Source organism: Homarus americanus, unplaced genomic scaffold (genome assembly GCF_018991925.1).
Source record: "Homarus americanus isolate GMGI-L3 unplaced genomic scaffold, GMGI_Hamer_2.0 scaffold15794, whole genome shotgun sequence".
Classification (NCBI taxonomy): domain Eukaryota; kingdom Metazoa; phylum Arthropoda; class Malacostraca; order Decapoda; family Nephropidae; genus Homarus; species Homarus americanus.
The window spans coordinates 910,383-931,657 of NW_024748849.1; the positions used below are offsets into that span (position 1 = coordinate 910,383).

Below are 21,275 nucleotides of genomic sequence, written 5' to 3' on the forward strand. Positions count from 1 at the left end.
GAAAGTTTATTTAGCCAGAAAAATAAGGATACCGAGTCGATAATAATAACAATATTAACATGGCTGAGCCAGTTGAAAACCTGAGCTCTCTCAATTAATGGCACCAGATATATACTGTACATTTATCTCAAGGAAGTATTATGTAACATTTAGTATCATCTGGAATAGTACACATAGCATAGTGGTAATAAGAATGTATCAGAATGACGCCACGATTATCACTTCGTTATTTATTTATTCATTTTACTTTTTACATTTATATTATCAGTATATACATATATTACAATGGAGAAGAGGTACTTTAATATGATGAGGGGAGAAGCAATACAACATGGGTTGTATTAAGGTGGAACAAGAAGACAGAAACTCCGTATCATGTCTTGACGGCAAATATATAATTACTGCAATCGTAATTTCTATCTATCAGCCTGACAATACATGATATATTATAATGGTTTTGGTGGTACATTCCACACCTTCGCTCCAGGATATTTTACGGAGGTCTGGGACTGAGAGGAGCACATGGGGGTGGGAGGGGGTGGTCTTAGTAGCTCTGGGTGCCTTAAGTTGTATCTCTAATTATTCCGGAACTGGAAATAATTATTGTCAATCAAGTGACTGACAGATTTATAAGCAAATAGGGGGGTAGCCGGTCCACACTAGGGGGGCAGCCCGGCCACACTAGGGTGCAGCCCGGCCACACTAGGGGGGCAGCCCGGCCACACTAGGGTGCAGCCCGGCCACACTAGGGGGGCAGCCCGGCCACACTATGGAGCAGCCCGGCCACACTAGGGTGCCAGACAGATCTTAACCAAATTCCCAACACAATCCTTCAGATCCAGAGTGGTGGTGGAAACCCAATGCTCAGAGGTGAAAATTGTTTACAAACTTATTTTTTTTTTAATTTTATTTTCATTGTACATGTACATTGATTAAAATACTCTTAGTTTTAATTTATATATGTAAAGCCCCGTAAACATTTCTTAGAATAGCATCCTTAATATAGCCTACTGTGTGAACACGAGATAAATTTACTCACATGCAGGATCACTGGCCACTCCCGAATGATAAATCCGAAAGGCATCTCCATTGAACAGTTGAGTTGAGGGCAAAAAGCGTTCTGCAGCCCCACAGAACTGCCTGTTATCCCAATGTCTAATTTAATCAAATCCTTCCTTCGTACTCTGTTTTAGATAAGGAGGAAGAAAGCATACAAAAGTAATTAATAAATAATTTTTTTTTTACTCAATTGAAATTATTACCAAATCCACATAGAAAATCCAGTCTTATTCTACTCATTCCAAGTGTCATTCTTGTCTCTGAACATGTCTGCCCCCCACACCAAAAAAAAAAAAAAATATTAACATTCCTGTGTTGGAGAAACACTTCTTCCTTGTATGCACAGAACAATATAAAGTTTTATCATTTCACTATGAAAATATAAAGATAAAAAAAAACATACAAGATCAGGTTATATTTGTGTTTAATGTAAGTACCTTTCTTATTTAAATAACAGTACTGTACGTCATAAGAAGCGTAGCCTCAAAACATGTCTCCTGAGGCTGATGAAGACATGCCCCCTTTGTTCCACACACTACAGGAGAAGAGAGTCATTCAGTGTGCACCAACAAGACTCTGAGAGGGTAAACAACAGTCAGGACTTACACGCCCATTTTTATGTAGACGCCATTGGATGTTTGGAACTCGTGAGTTTCCCCCACCACGTAACCTCCCATCATCTTCATCGAAACATTGTGTAAGACTTTATCTGAGTCTGGAACCTGGAAAGAAAAGACAGAATAACGAATGGCACCTTGTATAGCTTATTCATGACGGGCTCTTTATAACTCTACCTGTACAGTACATCCCAGGACAGTATTCCACCTAACATGACAGACACTGTATAGAAAATAAGGCAGTGCAAGAAGCTAATGACCTGACCAGGGGAGAAGAGGATAAAATGTTTAGGATATGTAACTTTTTTTTATAAAACTTCAACACAACTATCAAGGGACTCTTATAGGCTCTAATGAACCAAATATCTTGTAATAAAAGTGTGTGTTTTAACTTAATTCTGCCAGTTAGGTTAGGTTAGCGTTAACTTAGCTTAGGTTAGGTTTACATTAGGTTAGAGTTAAGGTTATAGGTTTGAAGTTGTTACTCCTATGGTGAAACAGACTTCGGGGGTACTAATATTAAGTTGAGTTTTTTGTATTTATTTTTCTTTATTTTACATACCATTTTCACAGCTGTTTCCCGCGTGGTGTCCGTGATGTGACATTTAGCAGCAACATCGGGGTCAGCTTCTTGTACCATGTCCACTGTCGGTTAGGTTAGATTAGCTGGGTGTTCTGCGTAACTCTTATATAACGATGAATTTAGCTTAATGTAGCGCTTACCTTTCAATTGATTTAACTCTTACTTCCGCTTACAGACTCTCAATTGACCTAACTCATATAAATATAATTTCAGTCAACAAAATTCTCACATCAGATTAATTCTCATCTGTCTTTAAAAACACAACATAAAAATAGTGATAAAGAAGATAGAGATAAACAAAAAATATGAGACACAAGTAAACAAGGAATAGAGAGAGAAAGAAGGAGTAAGGGAAGATGAGAGGGATGAAAGGATAATAAAAGAGACTGATGAAAGAGTGTAAAAAAACAAATAAAAAATAAATGAAAGATGAGGGAAAATTGTCACAAGGGTTTAGAAGAAATAAATTTACAGAGTGGTATTGTTTGTTTATACTTACAACCAGTAACTTCAGAATTATAATCAAAGCTATCCTTATCTTTGAAATCAGAGGGCACGGCGAAACACCCTTCCTCTGGTTTACTACCGAACGTTGCTTGATTCTGTGTGAGTGCGTGAGAGAGAAATACTGTCTATTAATAATCTTACCTTTGTTATCTTCCACAAATGATATTACGTGAATAAGGACAAAAAATCAATGAAATCTACTGAATAACCTCTTCAGAACAATGACTTAACTTCTTCAGTATGATGACTTAACCCCCTTAGTTGTACTTGTCAACAGTGTGTAAGAGAGAACTACCTGACTGACAACAGACAATCATAGTTACTAAGATAAATAAGTAAGAGGTAGAGACGTAACACATTACAAGCTGAAGTTAACAATATGCTTCAAGACAACAATATTTTACATCTTACCTTCCCCATGGCCATGTTGTTGCCTGCAATAAGGGTCACCAGCTGTACGAGGTCATTTGGTTCTGGTACATCTAACTCCATAATACTGCTGATCGCATCCTTCACGTGAAAAAAGGAAATACCATCAGTACTTTTTATCACTCAATGTTGTTAAGAAATATATTATTTACTCCCTCAGGAAATGACCTAAAAAGTCTTCCTTGTGTCATGACTGGAGTGGCTGACCCTCCTCACTCATATCCAAATCACTAGGGGTCATTATGAGTGCATATGGTCATACATGAAGTCTAATGACATATAATATAGCCAATAAAACTGTTATTGTGTGGAAACCTGCTGTCTATTGAGGTATAACAAACACACACATACAGTATGGCCACGAGGTATCAACAGCAACAGACTCTTCCTGAAGCTGCCTCAGGAGACTTGTAGTATACAGTACTGGGTGGTGTTACTAACAACACCTTGAGATAACAACCATCGTGTTCACTCCTGTTACTACACAACACACCCCAGTAGTACCCCCAACAGCCAGTAATATTTAGTTATTTACATCCCCCCCCCCCAGACAAAACCAGAAAGGCAAACAGAAATAAGAAATAGCAATAAATATTACCTCTGACACATCTAAGACTTTTTCGCGAGCTTTAGTGTCTATGGTCTGGAGAGTATACTGCGTCTGCAGCGAGTAGTCCAAGATGGATGACATGATCCCTGCAGCAATGTTGACAGAGGCCAGAGTGTCGTAGTTAGTGTTCTCTTTTATGGCCGCCAGAGCTACGTTGTTTGCTTCTGCGATTTTTATGATTCGAGCATTCAATTCATCCTCAGGTAAACTTTCATCTAGAGACAGCCACGGTGCCTAAGTAAGTGAAGACATGGCTAATGGGGGGAGTCAGGCTAGGTGAGGTGAGGGTAGGTTAGATCATGATAAACACAGTACAGGACAACTTGCTCAGTTAATTTAGCTCATTACTAATATAATGGTTGGCCCTTAATCTATGATGGTCCATTATTAGTCACCATTCATAGTCCTTCACAATAAACTACAGCTGACCTATACATTATTATCACAATTCAGATAAAACTTCCGACTAACTTGTTTCTCTCTTACAAGCCTCTGCTGTATTATTTCACGTAACTACAACAATAACAATAATAATAACAATAATAATAATAATAATGAATAATATTTACAATGTTTTAGAAAATATAAACAGTACATTAAGCAAGCAGGTAACCAAGTATTAATCAAGAGGTATACTACAGGTAAGTCTTTTTGCCATTACAAGTATTAAAAAAAAACAAGTCAAGAAAGATCCATTTCACGCTGCATAAAAACAACCAAAACGAAAAAAAAAAACCAGGATTAATTGTCTCACCTCCTGAATAACTTTGGACTGAGCATAGAGCACCATGTTCAGCAGCTGTACATCGCCAGCACCTTGTAGCTCTGCGATGTAGGCCTCGATAGCTGCCTGGTCAACTTGGTCTTCATTAGGCATTAATACCTTGGAGAGAGAGAGACCGGGGTTAAGTTTATGTAAGCTGCAGAGAATTTATTAAGTGACATTGTTAGGTTAGGTTAGTTGAGGTTAGATTAAGCAAGGTTTGGGTACGTGCAGTTAGGTTTGGTTAAGAAAGGTTAAGTTAAATTAGGTTAGGTTAGTTTGGTTATAGGTTAAGCAAAGTTCAGTTAGGATAGGTTAAGTTAGGATAGGTTAAGTTAGGTTAGGTTCAGTTAAGCAAGGCTAAGTTAGGTTAGATTAAGTGAGGTCAGGTTAAGCAAGGTTAGGTTAAGTAAAGTAAGGTTAGATTAAGTTAAGGAAGATTAGGTCAAGCTATGCACCTCGAGATCGGCAACGTTGACGACGGTGTAGGCGCCCCACTCATCATACACCTTCACCTCCACCAGCAGTTTACCAGGCGGGAGTACCATGGGCTCCTGCTGAGGGGTGATGGGGAAGTGTTTCATCTCCAGTACTGTGGATCTCGTGCCAAGTTCGTTGATTACTGCAACAAATGTGTCAACATGAATTGCATGTTTATGTGATGTGTTTACAAGATGAATAAATATACACACATTACCAGGTCGTTCACATTAAGCGGCTCGGCATATCCGACCCCACCACTTATCACCCAGCCCTCAAAAAAAAATGTCTGTCGTGAGTTATTTTCATTCCATAGTCCTGACAATAGAGCTTCTCCTATTTTTACAATTAATGCATCATTGTCCATCATTAGTAAAAAAAATGTGTAACCACTCTAAAAATTAAATCTATTTGACATTTTTTCTTTTATAATTTTAATAAGGTCACCATAAATTATTACCTTTAAACTTACAGATTGTTACAATGTAGTTACTTCTCCTGGCGAACCACTGGGGGACACTTACCTTCGATAAAACATAATATTATACTCCTCCCTCATGTTCAACCAGTGTTTGTTCCCGTATATCGCTTGCCACACAGCAGACGAACTTGTTGTTGATATTTTAAATTTAGAAGTCACTGAACCATCTACCTGGCCTAGGGAGTCACCATTCTTCCTTGATCATAAGAAAGGAAATAAGATGAGACCTGTGGTTGATTAGCGCCTGTCTCTTCGGAGGCGTGGGCTCGAATCCCTCCGCCCCCACCACTTGTAAGACATAGAAGATGGTGTAATATAACTGGTCGTATACTGTAGAGTTTATATAACTGTCTGGTAGATTCTCTAGATGCTGTTCTCTTATTTCCTCTTGTCGATACCTCCTTATATCCCATATCTTTGGGAAGTGTGCAGGGGAAAGTCAAAGATATGGTTTAAGAAAATCGGAACTCTTTTGGGAATTGATCATATGCAGGGTCACAAGGAGGACGTCTACCCGATAGTCACGATTCGCCGTTCAAGTCCCTTCCTCCCGTCAATCCATCGTTTAGGAAATCCAAGATCGGAAATATGATCGGGGTATGTGACTACGACTAGCCAACTAACCTAAACTGACTTAATTTAACCTTCTCGTTAAAGTGGGAAGACAAAACTAGCATAAAAATGAATGACCATCCACGTATTGTAAGGTGACACATTGCCCCATCTAATGTTGTCATGTTATCAACGCCTCAAATTAGATCTAAAGTAAAAAATTGTCGAGTTTGTTGATCTACCATTTCAAAATAATGACACTGTAATATACTTCAAAACATAGACAGTATACATAATTAACTTACGATTAACAACGTAGTGAGTGACACCAATGTCCTCTGGGTCTGTCCATTCATCACAGACTAGGGTATATGTGTCAACGAGGGCAAGGCGTGTGGGTGGCTCGATAACCTGACAATAACCGTTCTCTGGTCGCTTATTGACCTTCATGAAGAATGAGGCAAAACCTGAAACAGTTACAGGAAATAAGACCCAAAAATTACAATGAGAAAGATATTGACAGTACAGGTGTAAGAGTGTGGGTTATGGCAATACAGGTGAGGACTTAATGTTGTGGGTAACATTACACTGGACCTGATCATCTCCTCAAACAGTGGTCCCTCAGGCAGGTTCTTGGGTCACAATACATGATACCGTGTGAGCCACTATTGTACGATAATTTATGATGTTTTTGTGTGACATTTTACTATATGGTATTTGTATAATAATTCCAGAAGAGCTATAGTATTTTTAGTGTTGCTTTGTTCCTTATACATTACCCATTCTCTTACCCTAGGCCCCAAGGTAAAGAGGGGGGGGGGGGGTAGTATAATGGTAAATCCAATGCCTGTAATGAATTGGTTTAAATTCTAATGGCTACACAATATTTACAAAACATTACATTATGAAGCTCCAGTTGGGTGTTGCTTATCACCAGAAACTATCATTTAAAATATGTAAGGGGCGTGTTTGTTCCCTGACCTGGAGAGTTGACGTGGTAGTCTCAGAAGTCAAAGTAAGAAAATTTTTTCCCATTTCAAATATGTTTTAGCGGTATAGTTTCTAAGAGCTCCTGGAATGTGTCAACTGACCTTTCCTGTTGAAAGAGTTGACACCAGAGAGGGACAAATGAAAATCTGTCAAGTCTGGATTGTCATCGAAGAACTGAGTGCTGAAGGAGACCTCGTTATTATCAAAACCTGTTGAATAGATGACATTGTTTAATGAGCAAGAACGAGTTTACTGGTAGTAAGTCAAGACAAAAATATTTCAGCTGCTGTACTGAGAATACAGTAATTCATATAAGACTCTGTAAAGAAAATTTAAACCAATGTTTCAATAATAGTCTGAAAGTGAGACTCCTGTGACCCATCTTTGTATCTTCCGCTAAATTTGCTGAGCAGCAAATAAAATATACAACACTTTATATTACCAAGTGGAAAATAGTCTGTGTTTTGGGGGAAGAGATTGCCGTCGACATCTGTAGCTGCCCAGTCGTAGTCGAGAGGCCCATCACAGGCTTCCAGACATTCAGCAATAATGGCCATGCGACTGGAAGGATTCATGTACACTCCATCTCCAAAAGGTTTACACAGTGCTGGTGATGCACATCTGAGAAGACAAAGATTCAAGCCATCATAAATAAGATACTGATGATTTATATCTGCATGTTGGAGATAAATATGGACGGCAAGACTTGTTTTATATACTTCAAGTTAGTTAGAGAGACCAGCAAGAGTGTACATATATTTGTACTTGTTGTATAATTAGTCTTTCCTTGTTAATACCACAATCGTCATACACCATTTTCACTTTATCCCCTGTAATAATAAAGATAAATGATTTTAACTCAGCTTGAAGAATAAACCAAGAAACAGTACGACTAAGTATTACAAACAGCAACACGAGACATAAACACTAAGACTGTCAATGATAACACGAGACATAAACACTAAGACTGTCAATGATAACACGAGACATAAATACTAAGACTGTCAATGATAACACGAGACATAAACACTAAGACTGTCAATGATAACACGAGACATAAACACTAAGACTGTCAATGATAACACGAGACATAAACACTAAGACTGTCAATGATAACACGAAACATAAACACTAAGACTGTCAATGATAACACGAGACATAAACACTAAGACTGTCAATGATAACACGAGACATAAACACTAAGACTGTCAATGATAACACGAGACATAAATACTAAGACTGTCAATGATAACACGAGACATAAACACTAAGACTGTCAATGATAACACGAGACATAAACACTAAGAGCACAGATAAACTAAACTTTAACCAGATGCCAATGAAGATGTTCGGTGTTCCCCTCATTGCCATAAATAACAAGAAAGAGTCCATGTACTCTTTTCCCCTCTTTGAATCATGCTGAGGACAACTGGTGATAATACTAACTGGTGATAATAGTAATGAAGGATGCGTACAGACCTCATAGTCAGGACAGGAGCCACGTAATCTACAATGTGCACTTGGCCAATCACAGCCTCAGTGCGGACATCCTTGGAGACAGTCGCTTGGAACTCGTACACCTGATTAATGGCCACGAACTCATCACCTGCTATCAACAACTCTGTCCCAGCGTAATCAAGCAGACCTGAGAAAGTAAGAAAATGAAGGATAACCGCATCATACGGGATATACAGAATATAGGAACATACAGGTAGACGGTAAATATCAAGGTCACATTATAACTATATCAAGGCCACAGTTTTTTGACACGACGCTTAAGCAGAAGAGTACAGTACAAAGTTATGGGTGTAGTACTGACCTGGCCCATGACCAAAGCAACCACCACCACCTGCGACTGGTGACATCAGCTTTGCTGTGGTGTCAGAAGCAGGCCAAGCCTCCTCTATCTTCCGACACCGCCACTCTACTTTGAAATTCTGAAAATAGAATAAATATTATTTTTATTGGTGGCTCTCCTTGGTGGAATTGCCTTACTGATTATCATTGTCTGTCTACCTGCACTGTCTAAGTATACTGTTTGTATACCTGCACTGTCTAGGTAGTACAATATATACCTGAATCATCTAAGAGGTGGATATTGTCTGCCTGCCTCCTTTATGGTGATTGTATATTTGAAATGTTTATATACTGTAAATGTTTAAATGTGTATTGTATCCGCATCAATATAAATTGTTTGACGATTTTACTACAAATATCAGTTGATCTTTCTATCATTCTACGAAGAGATTCAAGCTTGCAGTATATTATGAGGACTTGTTTATTTTGGTCCCAGTCTAACCCAACCATTAAGATTAGATGCCATGAAGGATAGATACCATGAGGATTAGATACCTGTTTTAGCGGTGCCAACTGTTTTAGTGGTGCCAACTGTTTTAGTGGTGCCAACTGTTTTAGTGGTGCCAACTGTTTTAGTGGTGCCAACTGTTTTAGTGGTGCCAACTGTTTTAGTGGTGCCAACTGTTTTAACGGTGCCAGTTGTTTTAGTGGTGCCATTAATCTTTTTCAACAATACGTTTAAAGTTTCAAGCTTCTTACTGACATAAGAGAAAGTAACGATTATACCGAGAGTCAATTATGTTTATCTTAAATTGTCTCACTAACTGGGACTAAAATGGACATTGATCTTGGAGGAATAAAAATATATATTTCTGTATTGTTTTAAAATATTTCACTTAAAAAATCCAAACATGAAGACTAAAGAACTGGGGTGGTGGAGAGACGATGAACTTTTCCACACCATTGAACAAAATTTTTTAAACGGGCACAAGCGTAAGGAGTATCAGGTATAGTAACTATTATAGGGAGTGAGAAGTCGAGTTATGTAGTCGAAGGAACGACTAACTGTTATGGTCGAGGCACGATGGGGTGAGTACGGTATGACTGGCCCTATTATAAAAGTTAATATTGTACTCTACCTTATTATCAGGATCATCAGGGTCTATAGAGAGAGTACCCGGTTGAAGGAGGAGGTCCTGAGTCACCCCGCGGATGACTTTACTCACAGCATTCTCCATCAGTATGGGTATTAGAGGCGTCTGGCCAATTTCAAAATATGTCATCGTTCGTTTCTGGAATGTCCAACCTGGAGGTATTGCGTCATCTGAAATGAAAATAATCCCAAATAGAAAGTAAATCAAAGATCAAGTCATACGGTATATGCAGTGAATTTAGTTAACCTTCTTTCATCACTTGTTAGCTTACTGGTGCTCTGTGGTACAATGTTGGCTAATACTGGATAAGAATACTCTTTTTTTCAGGTCTTTATATATACCTCTTACATAGGGACGGCAGTCTTATATACACAGGTCAACCGGCCGTTAAACTGAATTTCAGAGACTCCCTCTTCGTAGGACAGGTGTACCCCAAGTTTTAGTCCAAGTTTACTGCTAGTGGGCGTAAGGACTAAGACAGTGGAACTCACCTAAGACAAGTGAGTGAAGTAGTGGTTTTCTAGATCCGGTATTTTATATGGTACAAAATTTTGGGCATAACGGTAAAATATTGTCAAAAAAACATCGGTAGTTAGGATGAATATACAGAGTTCGTCAAAGGTTTTGTTAAGTGGCAGCTAGTAGAAATTTGGTCAGCACTCTGAGGTATAATGCTCAAGGCTGTGTGGTTGACCCAGATAGGCCAGTCGTCAGGGGTTTAACTATTCATCCCACCGCTTGTTGCTTCACTAGGCAGGGGGCTCAGGGGTTGTTTCTCTTATAGTACTTATTTCACATAGATATGATGTACCAGACTACATATAGTACTTAACCCACATACCAGGCTACATACAGCACTAACCCCACATAACGAGCCATATAAAATACTTACCCCACATAGTGATGGTGTACCAGGCCACATACATGTTGTAGTCCAGGTGTAACTTAGGTATTGATAGATGTGCCTTGTTCCAGGAGGGGATGACGTCCATGGTTGGTATGTACGCCTCTAAGTCTCCCGTCCCGTTTGCTCTGTACAGCTGCCAACGTTTTCTGTGGCAGAAGAAACACTCACGATAACAACTCCTGGTAGATCCACTGTTTGGGATTTTAGAACTATAATAACTATCATTTCTTCACAATAATTAAACTAGTGTCCTTTGAGAGGTTACCACTCTTATACAGTAACTAGTATGTGGTGGTCTTTATGAGGTCACCAGTCTTAAACATAGTATGTGGTGGTCGTTATGAGGTCACCAGTCTTAAACATAGTATGTGGTGGTATTTGAAGAGATACCAATAAATCTCTGCTTCTCACTTAGTGGTGCTGGTGAGGTCACAATCCAAGGAGGCGAGTGTGTAAATGTTGGCTGCCTTGCTCTTAACGAAGGACAGGGGCGTCTCGTGGCTGATGGAACCTTGTATAATGGATACAATTGGTGGTTTACACTTGATGTCCGTCACAACGGTCATGAGGCGATGTGAGCAGAAACTGAGATCGTTGAATGCATAGATAGAGACATTGAACAGGGAACGCCACCTGGTGAAAATAAAGACAGGTTTAAATGTGGTGAAAATAAGGTATTGTACATACGAGACAGGTTTAAATATGAAATTAAAATGGTAGAGAAATATGATAGACATTATTGTCATGCATTAAAAACTTCTATTCAACAGTTTTATGTTTACATAGAACTTCCAAGGAATATCTAGTGAAATATGTAAGATGTTAACTAGAAATTCCTTTCATGAACAAATTACTGTAGTTTGTTCCCAGTGAATTCAAGTATCAGAAAAATCAAAGTTAATAATTTTTTAGATACTGTATCAGGTATGGAGAGTACAGCCCAATATATATATATATATATATATATATATATATATATATATATATATATATATATATATATATATATATATATATATATATATATATATATATATATATATATATATATATATATATATAAGTTAGGTTAGGTTAGGGTTGGACTAAAACTGGCTAGGTTAGGTTAGGGTTGCACTAAAACTAGTTAGGGCAGATCAAACTAAGATGGGGGTAGGATTAATTAAGTAAAAATCAGATAAGTTGAGTTAGATTATGACTTTTATGGGTAAGTGGAAATAAGTTATGATAGGTTACTTACGTAAAGGTGTGTGATATATTCATGATCATGTCAAGGAAAGGATCTTCATGGTAGGTGGCGTCGGGGTATTTACCCTGACAGGTGATGTTCTCGCCCCACGTGTCGACCAGAGAGAGGTCGGTGTCACCCCAGTGAATTACGAGACACGTCCCTGCTCCCACACTCTCATAACTCACCATGAACTTCTTCTCCTCAAACTGAAAGGCATCAACTAGTTAAAGAAAGTGGTAGGTAAGAAACAGTGTTTATGTGTATTAGTGAGGACAACGTGATGTGTATGGCCCCTGGAGGACACACACACACACACACACACACACACACACACACACACACACACGCATTGTATAACTACACTGTTTATGTTCACTGTATACTGTAATAACATTGTTTTCCATAAATGCTGAATGAATGTAGACGTGTATGATTATTTTTATATCGATCGACATACTGTATTATCAAGGTGTGGTAATGGTGTAGTAGGAATTATTATGAATAATAAAAAAAAGTGACAAAGTTTACAATATATCCTTAGTTGAAGATTATTGTGTAGTAAAAGATTTATTAGAAACAGCATGAGTAGAAGAGGAACACATTACCTGATCCACGACGTCTGAGAAGTCATCAATCATACAGTTCCTCACTTGCCCGACGATCTCTATAAAGAGCCTCACTGGGACGCTCTGGAAGACGTTTATGGCGTACACCGTCATGTTAACAAACGTTTCCTGGAATGTATATAAGACGAGAAGAGTAACTTTATTGTCAACAAACAAATAAAGTAAGTGAAATTATATACCTTTTTATTGAGCTTTGAGAACTTTCCGCAAAAAAAAAAATATATATATATATTATTGGGACATTAACAGTGGATAGCCTATATAGTAACAGATAGAACGGTTTAACATAGAATACTAATAACGATTACCACTAGAAATGCAACAAATAATATCAATCTATCTTCAAAGTAACATAACAAATATATATGACAATAATGCAAACTTAACGACGTCATACTCACGTAATCAATGTGGAATTTGAAAGGGATTTCTATTGGGTTAAACATATCAATGACGTCGAATGTAAACATCTCTAGAGTGGACGTGTCATTATACGCCACATACTGACTCACAGTCCCTGCAAGGAGGAAAAACAAGTACACATATCAATAGAAATGTCTTAACACCTCCACTACTCTTGTCTGGAATGGAATTTAGGGTAAAGAAACCTCAAACAAACTATGTGGAATAATAAACAGAGGAGGAGGTTATTAGAAGACAAGAGTAGGTAGTGTGAAGGAAGGTAGCACAACACATACTAATACTTCATACTGTTTTATCTATGTCAATATATTAATTTCTCTTCTGATGTACACCAAGTGGGTCAAGGTCCACACTAACCTCAAAGAAAGAGGAGAAACAAGAACAAGAAATGCTGAAGAAATGAGAGAATGACAAAACCATGATACCAAGTAGAAACTGTACACACACGCACACACACACACACACACAGACACACACACACACACACACACATATGAATTTTACGTCCACTCGTTTTATATACACGTCTAACAGATGTATAATGAGGAATCTGTAGCGTGAAGACCAATGAACAAAGATAATGTACACGTATTGATGATACTCAGATGGTCTCACCTGAAACTCTGATGTTGGTTACTATGTAGAGAAAACAGTTTGTGATGGTGGTTGGAGGAAAGAGGTGTTACTGGTTGGGGAGAGAGAGAGAGAGAGAGAGGGGGGTAGAAGAGGAGAGAGGAAGGAGAGTGCTGCGAGGGAGGGGAGACGAGAGAGGGAGGGCGGCCAAAGGATGGAAGTGTGGTGACAAAGGAGACACAAGCGAATTTTGGGGGTTAAACTGTTGACACGTGTTTTCATGTTAATAATGGGTTACGAGGATGGCCAGCTGTAGGGCCACAACACAGCAACAACAACACCCTAAGTTAACAAGTTGCATGACCCAGTGTCAAGAAAATGGAGTTTTCAATCATTACACGCTGGAAATGAAGGAAGAAGATTTCATTCATAACAACCAGGCACAGAAAGAAGACGTTTTCATTCCTCACAAGCTGGTAGTGGACTAACCTTGTGCCATCACTGGGAAAAAAGTTAAATTCTTGTCCAATGGATACTGGTTCTTATATTTGCCGAAGCCGTCTCGAGGAGTTGTCGACGTCTCACTCGGGAAATATTTAACGTATACCTCGAAGTTGATAATTTCCTCCACGATAAGAATCTGTGGAATAATTATATATATGTAGTGAGTTATAGATCATTACACTCCGCGCGGTGTTAGTTTGGTGTTCACCCTATCATGTCCACGAGGGGGGAACAGTATTGCCACATCTCATCAGGAATAGTAGGAACTCCGGCTTATTTCACCTAATAGGGTTAGGTTAGGTTTGGTTAGTTTAGCTTAGGTTAGGTTTGGTTAGTTTAGTTTAGGTTAGGTTGGATTACGCTATGATTATGTTAATTAAAGCTGACAGTGGCAGGGTAGAGTGAGTAATGACGTGTTAACGCTATAATACCAATACCTCACTGAAACTTGAAATTACTGTATATGAAAAGAAATTCGCTGTGTTGAAAACGGAACTACCAACCTGACAAGAGACATTGTATCCTGAGACGACATTGTAGATATAGACGGAGATATTGTAGATGCCGTGATTTGTGTAGTTGTGTTTCAAGATGGGTTGTTTGTCCCCAGAATGTTCGAAAGGTAAGGTCTGTGTTATGCCGTCTCCCCACTCTACGTATGCTGAGGCGTTTGTTGGGAAATTAGCCAAGGTGTCTGAATTGATGAAGATGATTTCACCAACTACATTCAGAAAAAGAAGAGCGTTAGTTTATTACACACAATTATCTCAACAATGAAAATAACATAACTATTTCAATAATGAGTATTAATTAATTGCACATAAACATGAAGTATTTCAATTACAAGTGTTAGTGTATTGCATAACGCTCCTCAACATGAGTATTAGAATATTACATATAAATACCCTGTACTGTACTGTACTGTGTTTCAATAGTGAGCATCAGCTAGGAGTACAGGCAGATAAATACATAACTAATAACTTAGGTACAGAGACGCTCGGAGAGTTTCCAATTAGGCCTAGAATTAAAGATTCAAGACTGAACAATTGCAGGAAAATAACAAATAAATTTTCTAGGATTCATAAAAAAAACCACATAGAAATGTTCTGCTATGACTCACGCTGGGACGGGATCATGAAACCAACAGGATGATTTGGAGCCACAGTCCAGGTGGGCAGCACCGGGTGTTGGACGTACAGGATAGCCGTGTTTGATACTGGCCCTGTTAGATCATTGTGCTGATTGGCCGCGTACACTGTGATGATGTACACGAAGTCATCGGCCATCTGAAGCACCTCTGTTTTGTTGTGGGGTGCAAGGCCAAGTGGGTAGTCCGCTGCAGGTACACAAGACAATTTTTATATAGTAAAACATTATTAGGCTGAGCATAACACATCACAAGACCCCGGCATAACACATCACACATCACAAGATCCCAGCATAACACATCACACATCACAAGACCCCAGCATAACACATCATACATCACAAGATCCCAGCATAACACATCACACATCACAAGATCCCGGCATAACACATCACACATCACAAAACCCCAGCACCTCTCACACACGCACGCACGCAAGACCCCAACACACACACACACACACACACAAGACCCCACCATATACATCCCCATGTGTGTTTCAATAAACCATTCAGTTTACATGCGTCAAGTTAATCATGTCACTTACTTAAATCAACAAAGGTATTATTGAGGCCAATGGGTGGATCATATGCCAAGGTAAAGGTAGTCGGCCCCGCCACGCTGAACACGAATATGAAGTCAGCGTCTGTATTGGACCTGCGAAGATAAATACTCATACAACGGGACGATGATAGACAAATAGATAGATGTTCTAGGTCAGCAAGATAGATAGACAAATAGACAGACAGAACTTTGTGATCTATCAGCCATATTTTCCTTAGGTACATTAGGTCAGGTTAGGTTACATTAAGATAAAGATAAATTAGGTTAGGAGTAAGTTAGGTTAAGTCAGGTTGAATTATATAACATTAAGTAATCGTGCGCTGCTACATCACCATCCAAGCTACTGACTTACCTGATGTAGTAAGGCTCAACGTAGTTTACAGTGGTGTTGAAGAGGTCAGTCTCTATCTGTGATATTACCAGCGCTATGTCAGTGATGTTTCGTTCACAAGAGGTGTGGTTAGCCAGAGCAGCGGCGGTGGCGTCCTGCAACATGTGAGGCAATGGGATGACTTATTTAAGATCCTTATTACGAGTGAGGCAAGAGTCAAGCGTTTATATTATGACCATTGAGATGAGTCTTAAATAATGTGATTAACCCTAAGGCCTAACCTAGCCTAAATTAATCTATGCTAACTTAACCTAACCTAAGCAATACTAATCTAACCTAACCTAGCCAAAGCTATACTAATCTAAACTAATCTAGTCTAAAGAAACATACTGTAATACTGACGTCTACAACATAATACTGACGTCATCTACAACATAATACTGACATCATCTACAACATAATACTGACATCATCTACAACATAATACTGACATCATCTACAACATAATACTGACATCATCTACAACATAATACTGACATCATCTACAACAAAATACTGACATCATCTACAACATAATACTGACATCATCTACAACATAATACTGACATCATCTACAACATAATACTGACGTCATCTACAACATAATACTGACATCATCTACAACATAATACTGACATCATCTACAACATAATACTCACATCATCTACAACATCGAGGGTAACATCTACATTAATAGTGGTACAGATATGAGCTAACTGTATGGGCATCTTCTCCTTAACGACGGCAGCTACGTAGTGATGGGAGGTCGTGGGCACACCGTCGACCACGTCTCCCCACTGTCTCTCCACGGGGCTGTGAAGGAGAGGCTGATGTGTTGGTGGTCACAGTTCAACACACTACATACACTACACATACAGTACATACACATACAGTACATACATACACTACACATACAGTACATACATACACTACACATACAGTACATACATACACTACACATACAGTACATACATACAGTACACATACACTTACCACATAGGTATATTTTTTATTCATCATAAATGTGGGAGAAAATGTGTGTGTGTGTGTGTGTGTGTGTGTGTGTGTGTATTTCTTCTTGTTCCTGACCATCCTATGTTAAGCAGAAAAAAGTCAAATAGAGTGTGAATTATTTGCTTACACCTGGAGACAGTTTAGTAGTGGACCTATGGCCTAAAGCTCTGCCCACTATTGACCTTCTCAGCAACTATTATAATTGATCACAAATGACTGGTCGTTGTGAGGTGTGCTGGGTTGGGACTCACGTGACAGACAACAATGAAACAATGGCTTTATAATCTTTAACGGGTGCCAGTAGTGTGTAAATGGGAGGAGCTCAGATGATAGTAAGTGAATTTCCTGTGTATATTTTGTTGGATGGAAATACCTTTTGCCAACTGGTCCAGTGGCAGAGATAGTATCACCAGGCAGGAGGTCAACAGGAGCAGCCAGCAGTTCACGATAGAAACCTGGCTCTACGAAGGTCATTGTGACGGAAGCACCTGGCACAAACGCCCATGTTGCCGGTGCTGGCAAACAACAGAAAAAAACAGATCATCGATAAAAATAAAAGCATTAAATGGTTTATAACAAGGAATTAGTCCCGGATGTTTATGGTGGAAGTTGAAGCCACACAGCTGTTGTAATGATGGCAAAGTTCTCAGTATGAAGGACCTGCCAGTGTCACCTTGTTCAGGACAAATAAAGTCATTACCGTTCCCTTCTCCATGTACTGTACCGTCAGTCAGAAGGTGACACAGTGACTATGTTAAACAGCTGCGGGTTTAATGAGAATTGTGACCATCCAAATAGCAATCAGTCGTCGTGGTAACCAGCTCTTGCCACATATGAACCCATGTGAAGCAGTATGAACCCGAGCAGCCCCCGGGTCAGTCCGTAGCTGGCAGTCTTAAAGAATGGTAGCAGCTAATCAGTTCTCTCCTGCTCTGTATTTCTTCTAACATAAAACACTTTAGGGGACATGTTATCTAGCCTTACTGTAGATCTGGGATGCAACAGGTAGATAGATACAGTAATCTCCTCCCCTAAGAGTCACTGATTCAAGTAACGTATAGACTAGTCGAGTGTGGCGCCAACACAGCCGTAGTACCTCACTGTCCCACCTGTGTCTCATCTGGGTAAGGGAAAGGTAATGGGTTTCTCTCAGGTGTTAACAGGTTACTTCAGGCTGACACTAGGAGGTCCTGCCTCACGCATTATAACACCTGTCCAATATAATGTTATAGGTCTTGTTCATTATGATGTTATAGGTCCTGTCCAGTGTTATAATACCTGTCCAGTACAGTATTACAAGACCTGTCCAGTCCAGTATTATAAGACCTGTCCAGTGTTATAAGACCTATTTGACTTCAGATAAATGACAGAAAAACCTCCATCTTGCATTAAACAACTGAAGCATAAATATAAAGAAAAATACTGTACACTGACCTCTTCATTCTAGTTACTGTACTGAAAGGGAATACCTGAGTCAGTTTCAGACAAGTGGATGAGATAAATATTTGAGCCTCAACCCTTACAGGACGAGGCTTCAGTGCAAGGGTTAAGTTGCGGTCTCTGGTTGGTTCACCTATTATTCTCAAGGTGTTAAATCATTGTACTTTTATACTTTTTTCCTCAATGGGAAGAAAGAGTTAGACTGGCATAATATAGTTAGAGCTTAATTGATTTCTTTTTACCTTCCTCCACCATTCCAACACCAGCGCCATCCCCACAGGTAGGTTCCTGAGGCCAGAAGGTACCAGTGGCCTCACAGGTGTGGATGAGACCATCGGGGTCATCAGGGGGTAGAGTCATACAGCCTCCCACATCCACAGAATATACTCCACCGGCGCACGTTGGACGGATAATCTACAATAGTACTCTGGATAAATTAACTTTGTATAGGTTAGATTAGATATGGTTAACCTAGATTAAATTAGGTTAGACTTGTTTATTTTAAAGCAATCTAGCAAAATCTTACCTGATCTAACTTAATTTAATGTAATCAAATCTAAACTTCCTCAACCTAAGCTAATCATTCTAATGCTCGTCCTAATTCACGATATACAAATGTCAAGACAGATAGACAGGAAGACACAATCTATTCTAAATGAACACCGAGACTTCTGTTATCTCGGTCAGGTTGTCAAAATCTTTCGTCCTTTGTGTCATATTGTCTAACATAAAATTGTAAAGATATTTATTGTGTGTGTGTGTGTGTGTGTGTGTGTGTGTGTGTACGTACGCCAGCAGTGATGTCGCCCGCAGCATAAGCATAAAAGTCTAGAGCGAGGAGCTGTGATGCCCGGGAGATTGGCACTGCTTTACGGATCTCGTCTATGTCCGAGTATGGAGCGGCGACCTCTAAGCTGATGCCCCTGGGAGGTGGTGTGCCCAGACGGTAGATCTCTGACCCTGTGGGGGTATATGAAGGGTAGTGTGGTCAAGACTGTGGGTAAGGTAAGGTAAGGTAAGGTAAGGTAAGGTTTAACAAGAACTACACTGCAAAGATGAGCTCGGTACTTGATGGCTGACACGTGATAAGTAAATATCTTCATAACTCACCAATGCCAGTGATGGAGAAGGCTGAGAGGTCGTCGCTGAAGGTGGAGGTGTACGAGTCCAGCTCATTCTGCATCGTAACCGAGACATTACAGTAGTATAGTTCATTTGGCTCCCATACCTGCAACACACACACAAGTTACAGTAGTATAGTTCATCTGGCTCCCATACCTGCAACACACACACAAGTTACAGTAGTATAGTTCATCTAGCTCCAACACAGACACACACACACACACACACGTACTCACAATAGGACAGGCGACTTCATCTATCACTGGTATGGCCTCCTGGGTCAGGTTAGTTTCATCATACGAGGACAGCTTCGTCCCCTCTATCATGGCCAGCACTGAAATATGTCAGGAGTGAAAACTTGTGTCAGACCTTAGTGTCAGCTTGTGTCAGATGTGTTAGCATGAGCTTTTGCCAGATGTGTCAGGAGTGTCAGCTTGTGTCAGATGCATTAGTGTGTGTGAAGAGTGGTAGTTTGCGTCAGACGTGTTAGTGTCAGCTTGAATGTATTGAATATTAATAACAGTTAACTTCACACTGGGTAATAACAACAGTCGACCTTTGACCTTGTTTCAGGTATTCCTCACCTTTGACGGTATAGAGTCCAGGCACGAGAAAACCAGGTGTCGAGATGGAGGCGAGGGTGAGGTAGGAGGGCGGGGCTTCTACATCCAGGTCCACGAGGAAAGACGCCCCGAGGGCCTCCGGAGTCAGGTCCACTTGTACGGTGACAGGCTGTTGAGGTGAGGTAACGCTAAGTTAAGTATGGTTACGTTAAGTTAGTTTAGGTTAAGTTAGGTCAAGTTATGTTTGGCTTGGTTAGTTTAGGTTAGTTTAGATTAAGTTTTACTCGTTTGAAAAACAGTTTTATTTGCATCATGTTAACACAGTGTAGTGGGAGTAGAAGTAGTACTAGCAACAGAAGTAGTAATAGAAATAGCAGTTGTAGTAGCAGTCGTAACTTACATCGTTAGTGGCTACCATGGTAAACGCAGGACTTCCACCCCCAGTATCATAGGCCGCGAACACATTGCTATCCTCGGTACCACAAGCCAGACCGTCACAGAGGAAGTCACACAACGGGGCACTCACGGCCGCGGCGGGGTCAACTGTAGGGTAGAAGAAGAATCGTATTGGCCGATTCATTTGGAGAAAGAAGATGGGCACTTGTCACTCTTTGGCTAACCATCTCCAACTCGCAGCTTCGTTTCCCTTAACTAATCTTCCACTCCTCTCTACCAATCTTCCACTCCTCTCTACCAATCTTCCACTCCTCTCTACCAATCTTCCACTCCTCTCTACTAATCTTCCACTCCTCTCTACCAATCTTCCACT

The 21,275-nt window shown here is 39.7% G+C and overlaps 1 protein-coding gene across 1 annotated transcript in view; it reads right to left on the reverse strand.

Annotated features, from left to right (window-relative positions):
- LOC121853082 overlaps positions 1 to 21,275 on the reverse strand; it is a 47,490-nt gene that overhangs the window by 18,313 nt on the left and 7,902 nt on the right. Inside the window, exons 4-35 of the mRNA XM_042347011.1 lie at positions 20,907 to 21,049; positions 20,528 to 20,675; positions 20,180 to 20,277; positions 19,932 to 20,049; positions 19,612 to 19,781; positions 19,064 to 19,235; positions 17,755 to 17,896; positions 17,027 to 17,180; positions 16,350 to 16,483; positions 15,981 to 16,090; positions 15,407 to 15,622; positions 14,790 to 15,007; positions 14,272 to 14,422; positions 13,188 to 13,303; positions 12,766 to 12,894; positions 12,170 to 12,366; positions 11,341 to 11,562; positions 10,915 to 11,075; positions 10,008 to 10,192; positions 8,891 to 9,008; positions 8,551 to 8,716; positions 7,514 to 7,692; positions 7,173 to 7,280; positions 6,387 to 6,548; positions 5,027 to 5,190; positions 4,560 to 4,688; positions 3,794 to 4,039; positions 3,178 to 3,276; positions 2,759 to 2,861; positions 2,239 to 2,321; positions 1,666 to 1,781; positions 1,040 to 1,184 (exon numbers count right to left, since the gene is read on the reverse strand). Coding sequence (XP_042202945.1) covers positions 1,040 to 1,184; positions 1,666 to 1,781; positions 2,239 to 2,321; positions 2,759 to 2,861; positions 3,178 to 3,276; positions 3,794 to 4,039; positions 4,560 to 4,688; positions 5,027 to 5,190; positions 6,387 to 6,548; positions 7,173 to 7,280; positions 7,514 to 7,692; positions 8,551 to 8,716; positions 8,891 to 9,008; positions 10,008 to 10,192; positions 10,915 to 11,075; positions 11,341 to 11,562; positions 12,170 to 12,366; positions 12,766 to 12,894; positions 13,188 to 13,303; positions 14,272 to 14,422; positions 14,790 to 15,007; positions 15,407 to 15,622; positions 15,981 to 16,090; positions 16,350 to 16,483; positions 17,027 to 17,180; positions 17,755 to 17,896; positions 19,064 to 19,235; positions 19,612 to 19,781; positions 19,932 to 20,049; positions 20,180 to 20,277; positions 20,528 to 20,675; positions 20,907 to 21,049 — 4,802 coding nt within the window. The remainder of the gene's footprint in view (positions 1 to 1,039; positions 1,185 to 1,665; positions 1,782 to 2,238; positions 2,322 to 2,758; positions 2,862 to 3,177; positions 3,277 to 3,793; positions 4,040 to 4,559; positions 4,689 to 5,026; positions 5,191 to 6,386; positions 6,549 to 7,172; positions 7,281 to 7,513; positions 7,693 to 8,550; positions 8,717 to 8,890; positions 9,009 to 10,007; positions 10,193 to 10,914; positions 11,076 to 11,340; positions 11,563 to 12,169; positions 12,367 to 12,765; positions 12,895 to 13,187; positions 13,304 to 14,271; positions 14,423 to 14,789; positions 15,008 to 15,406; positions 15,623 to 15,980; positions 16,091 to 16,349; positions 16,484 to 17,026; positions 17,181 to 17,754; positions 17,897 to 19,063; positions 19,236 to 19,611; positions 19,782 to 19,931; positions 20,050 to 20,179; positions 20,278 to 20,527; positions 20,676 to 20,906; positions 21,050 to 21,275) is intronic.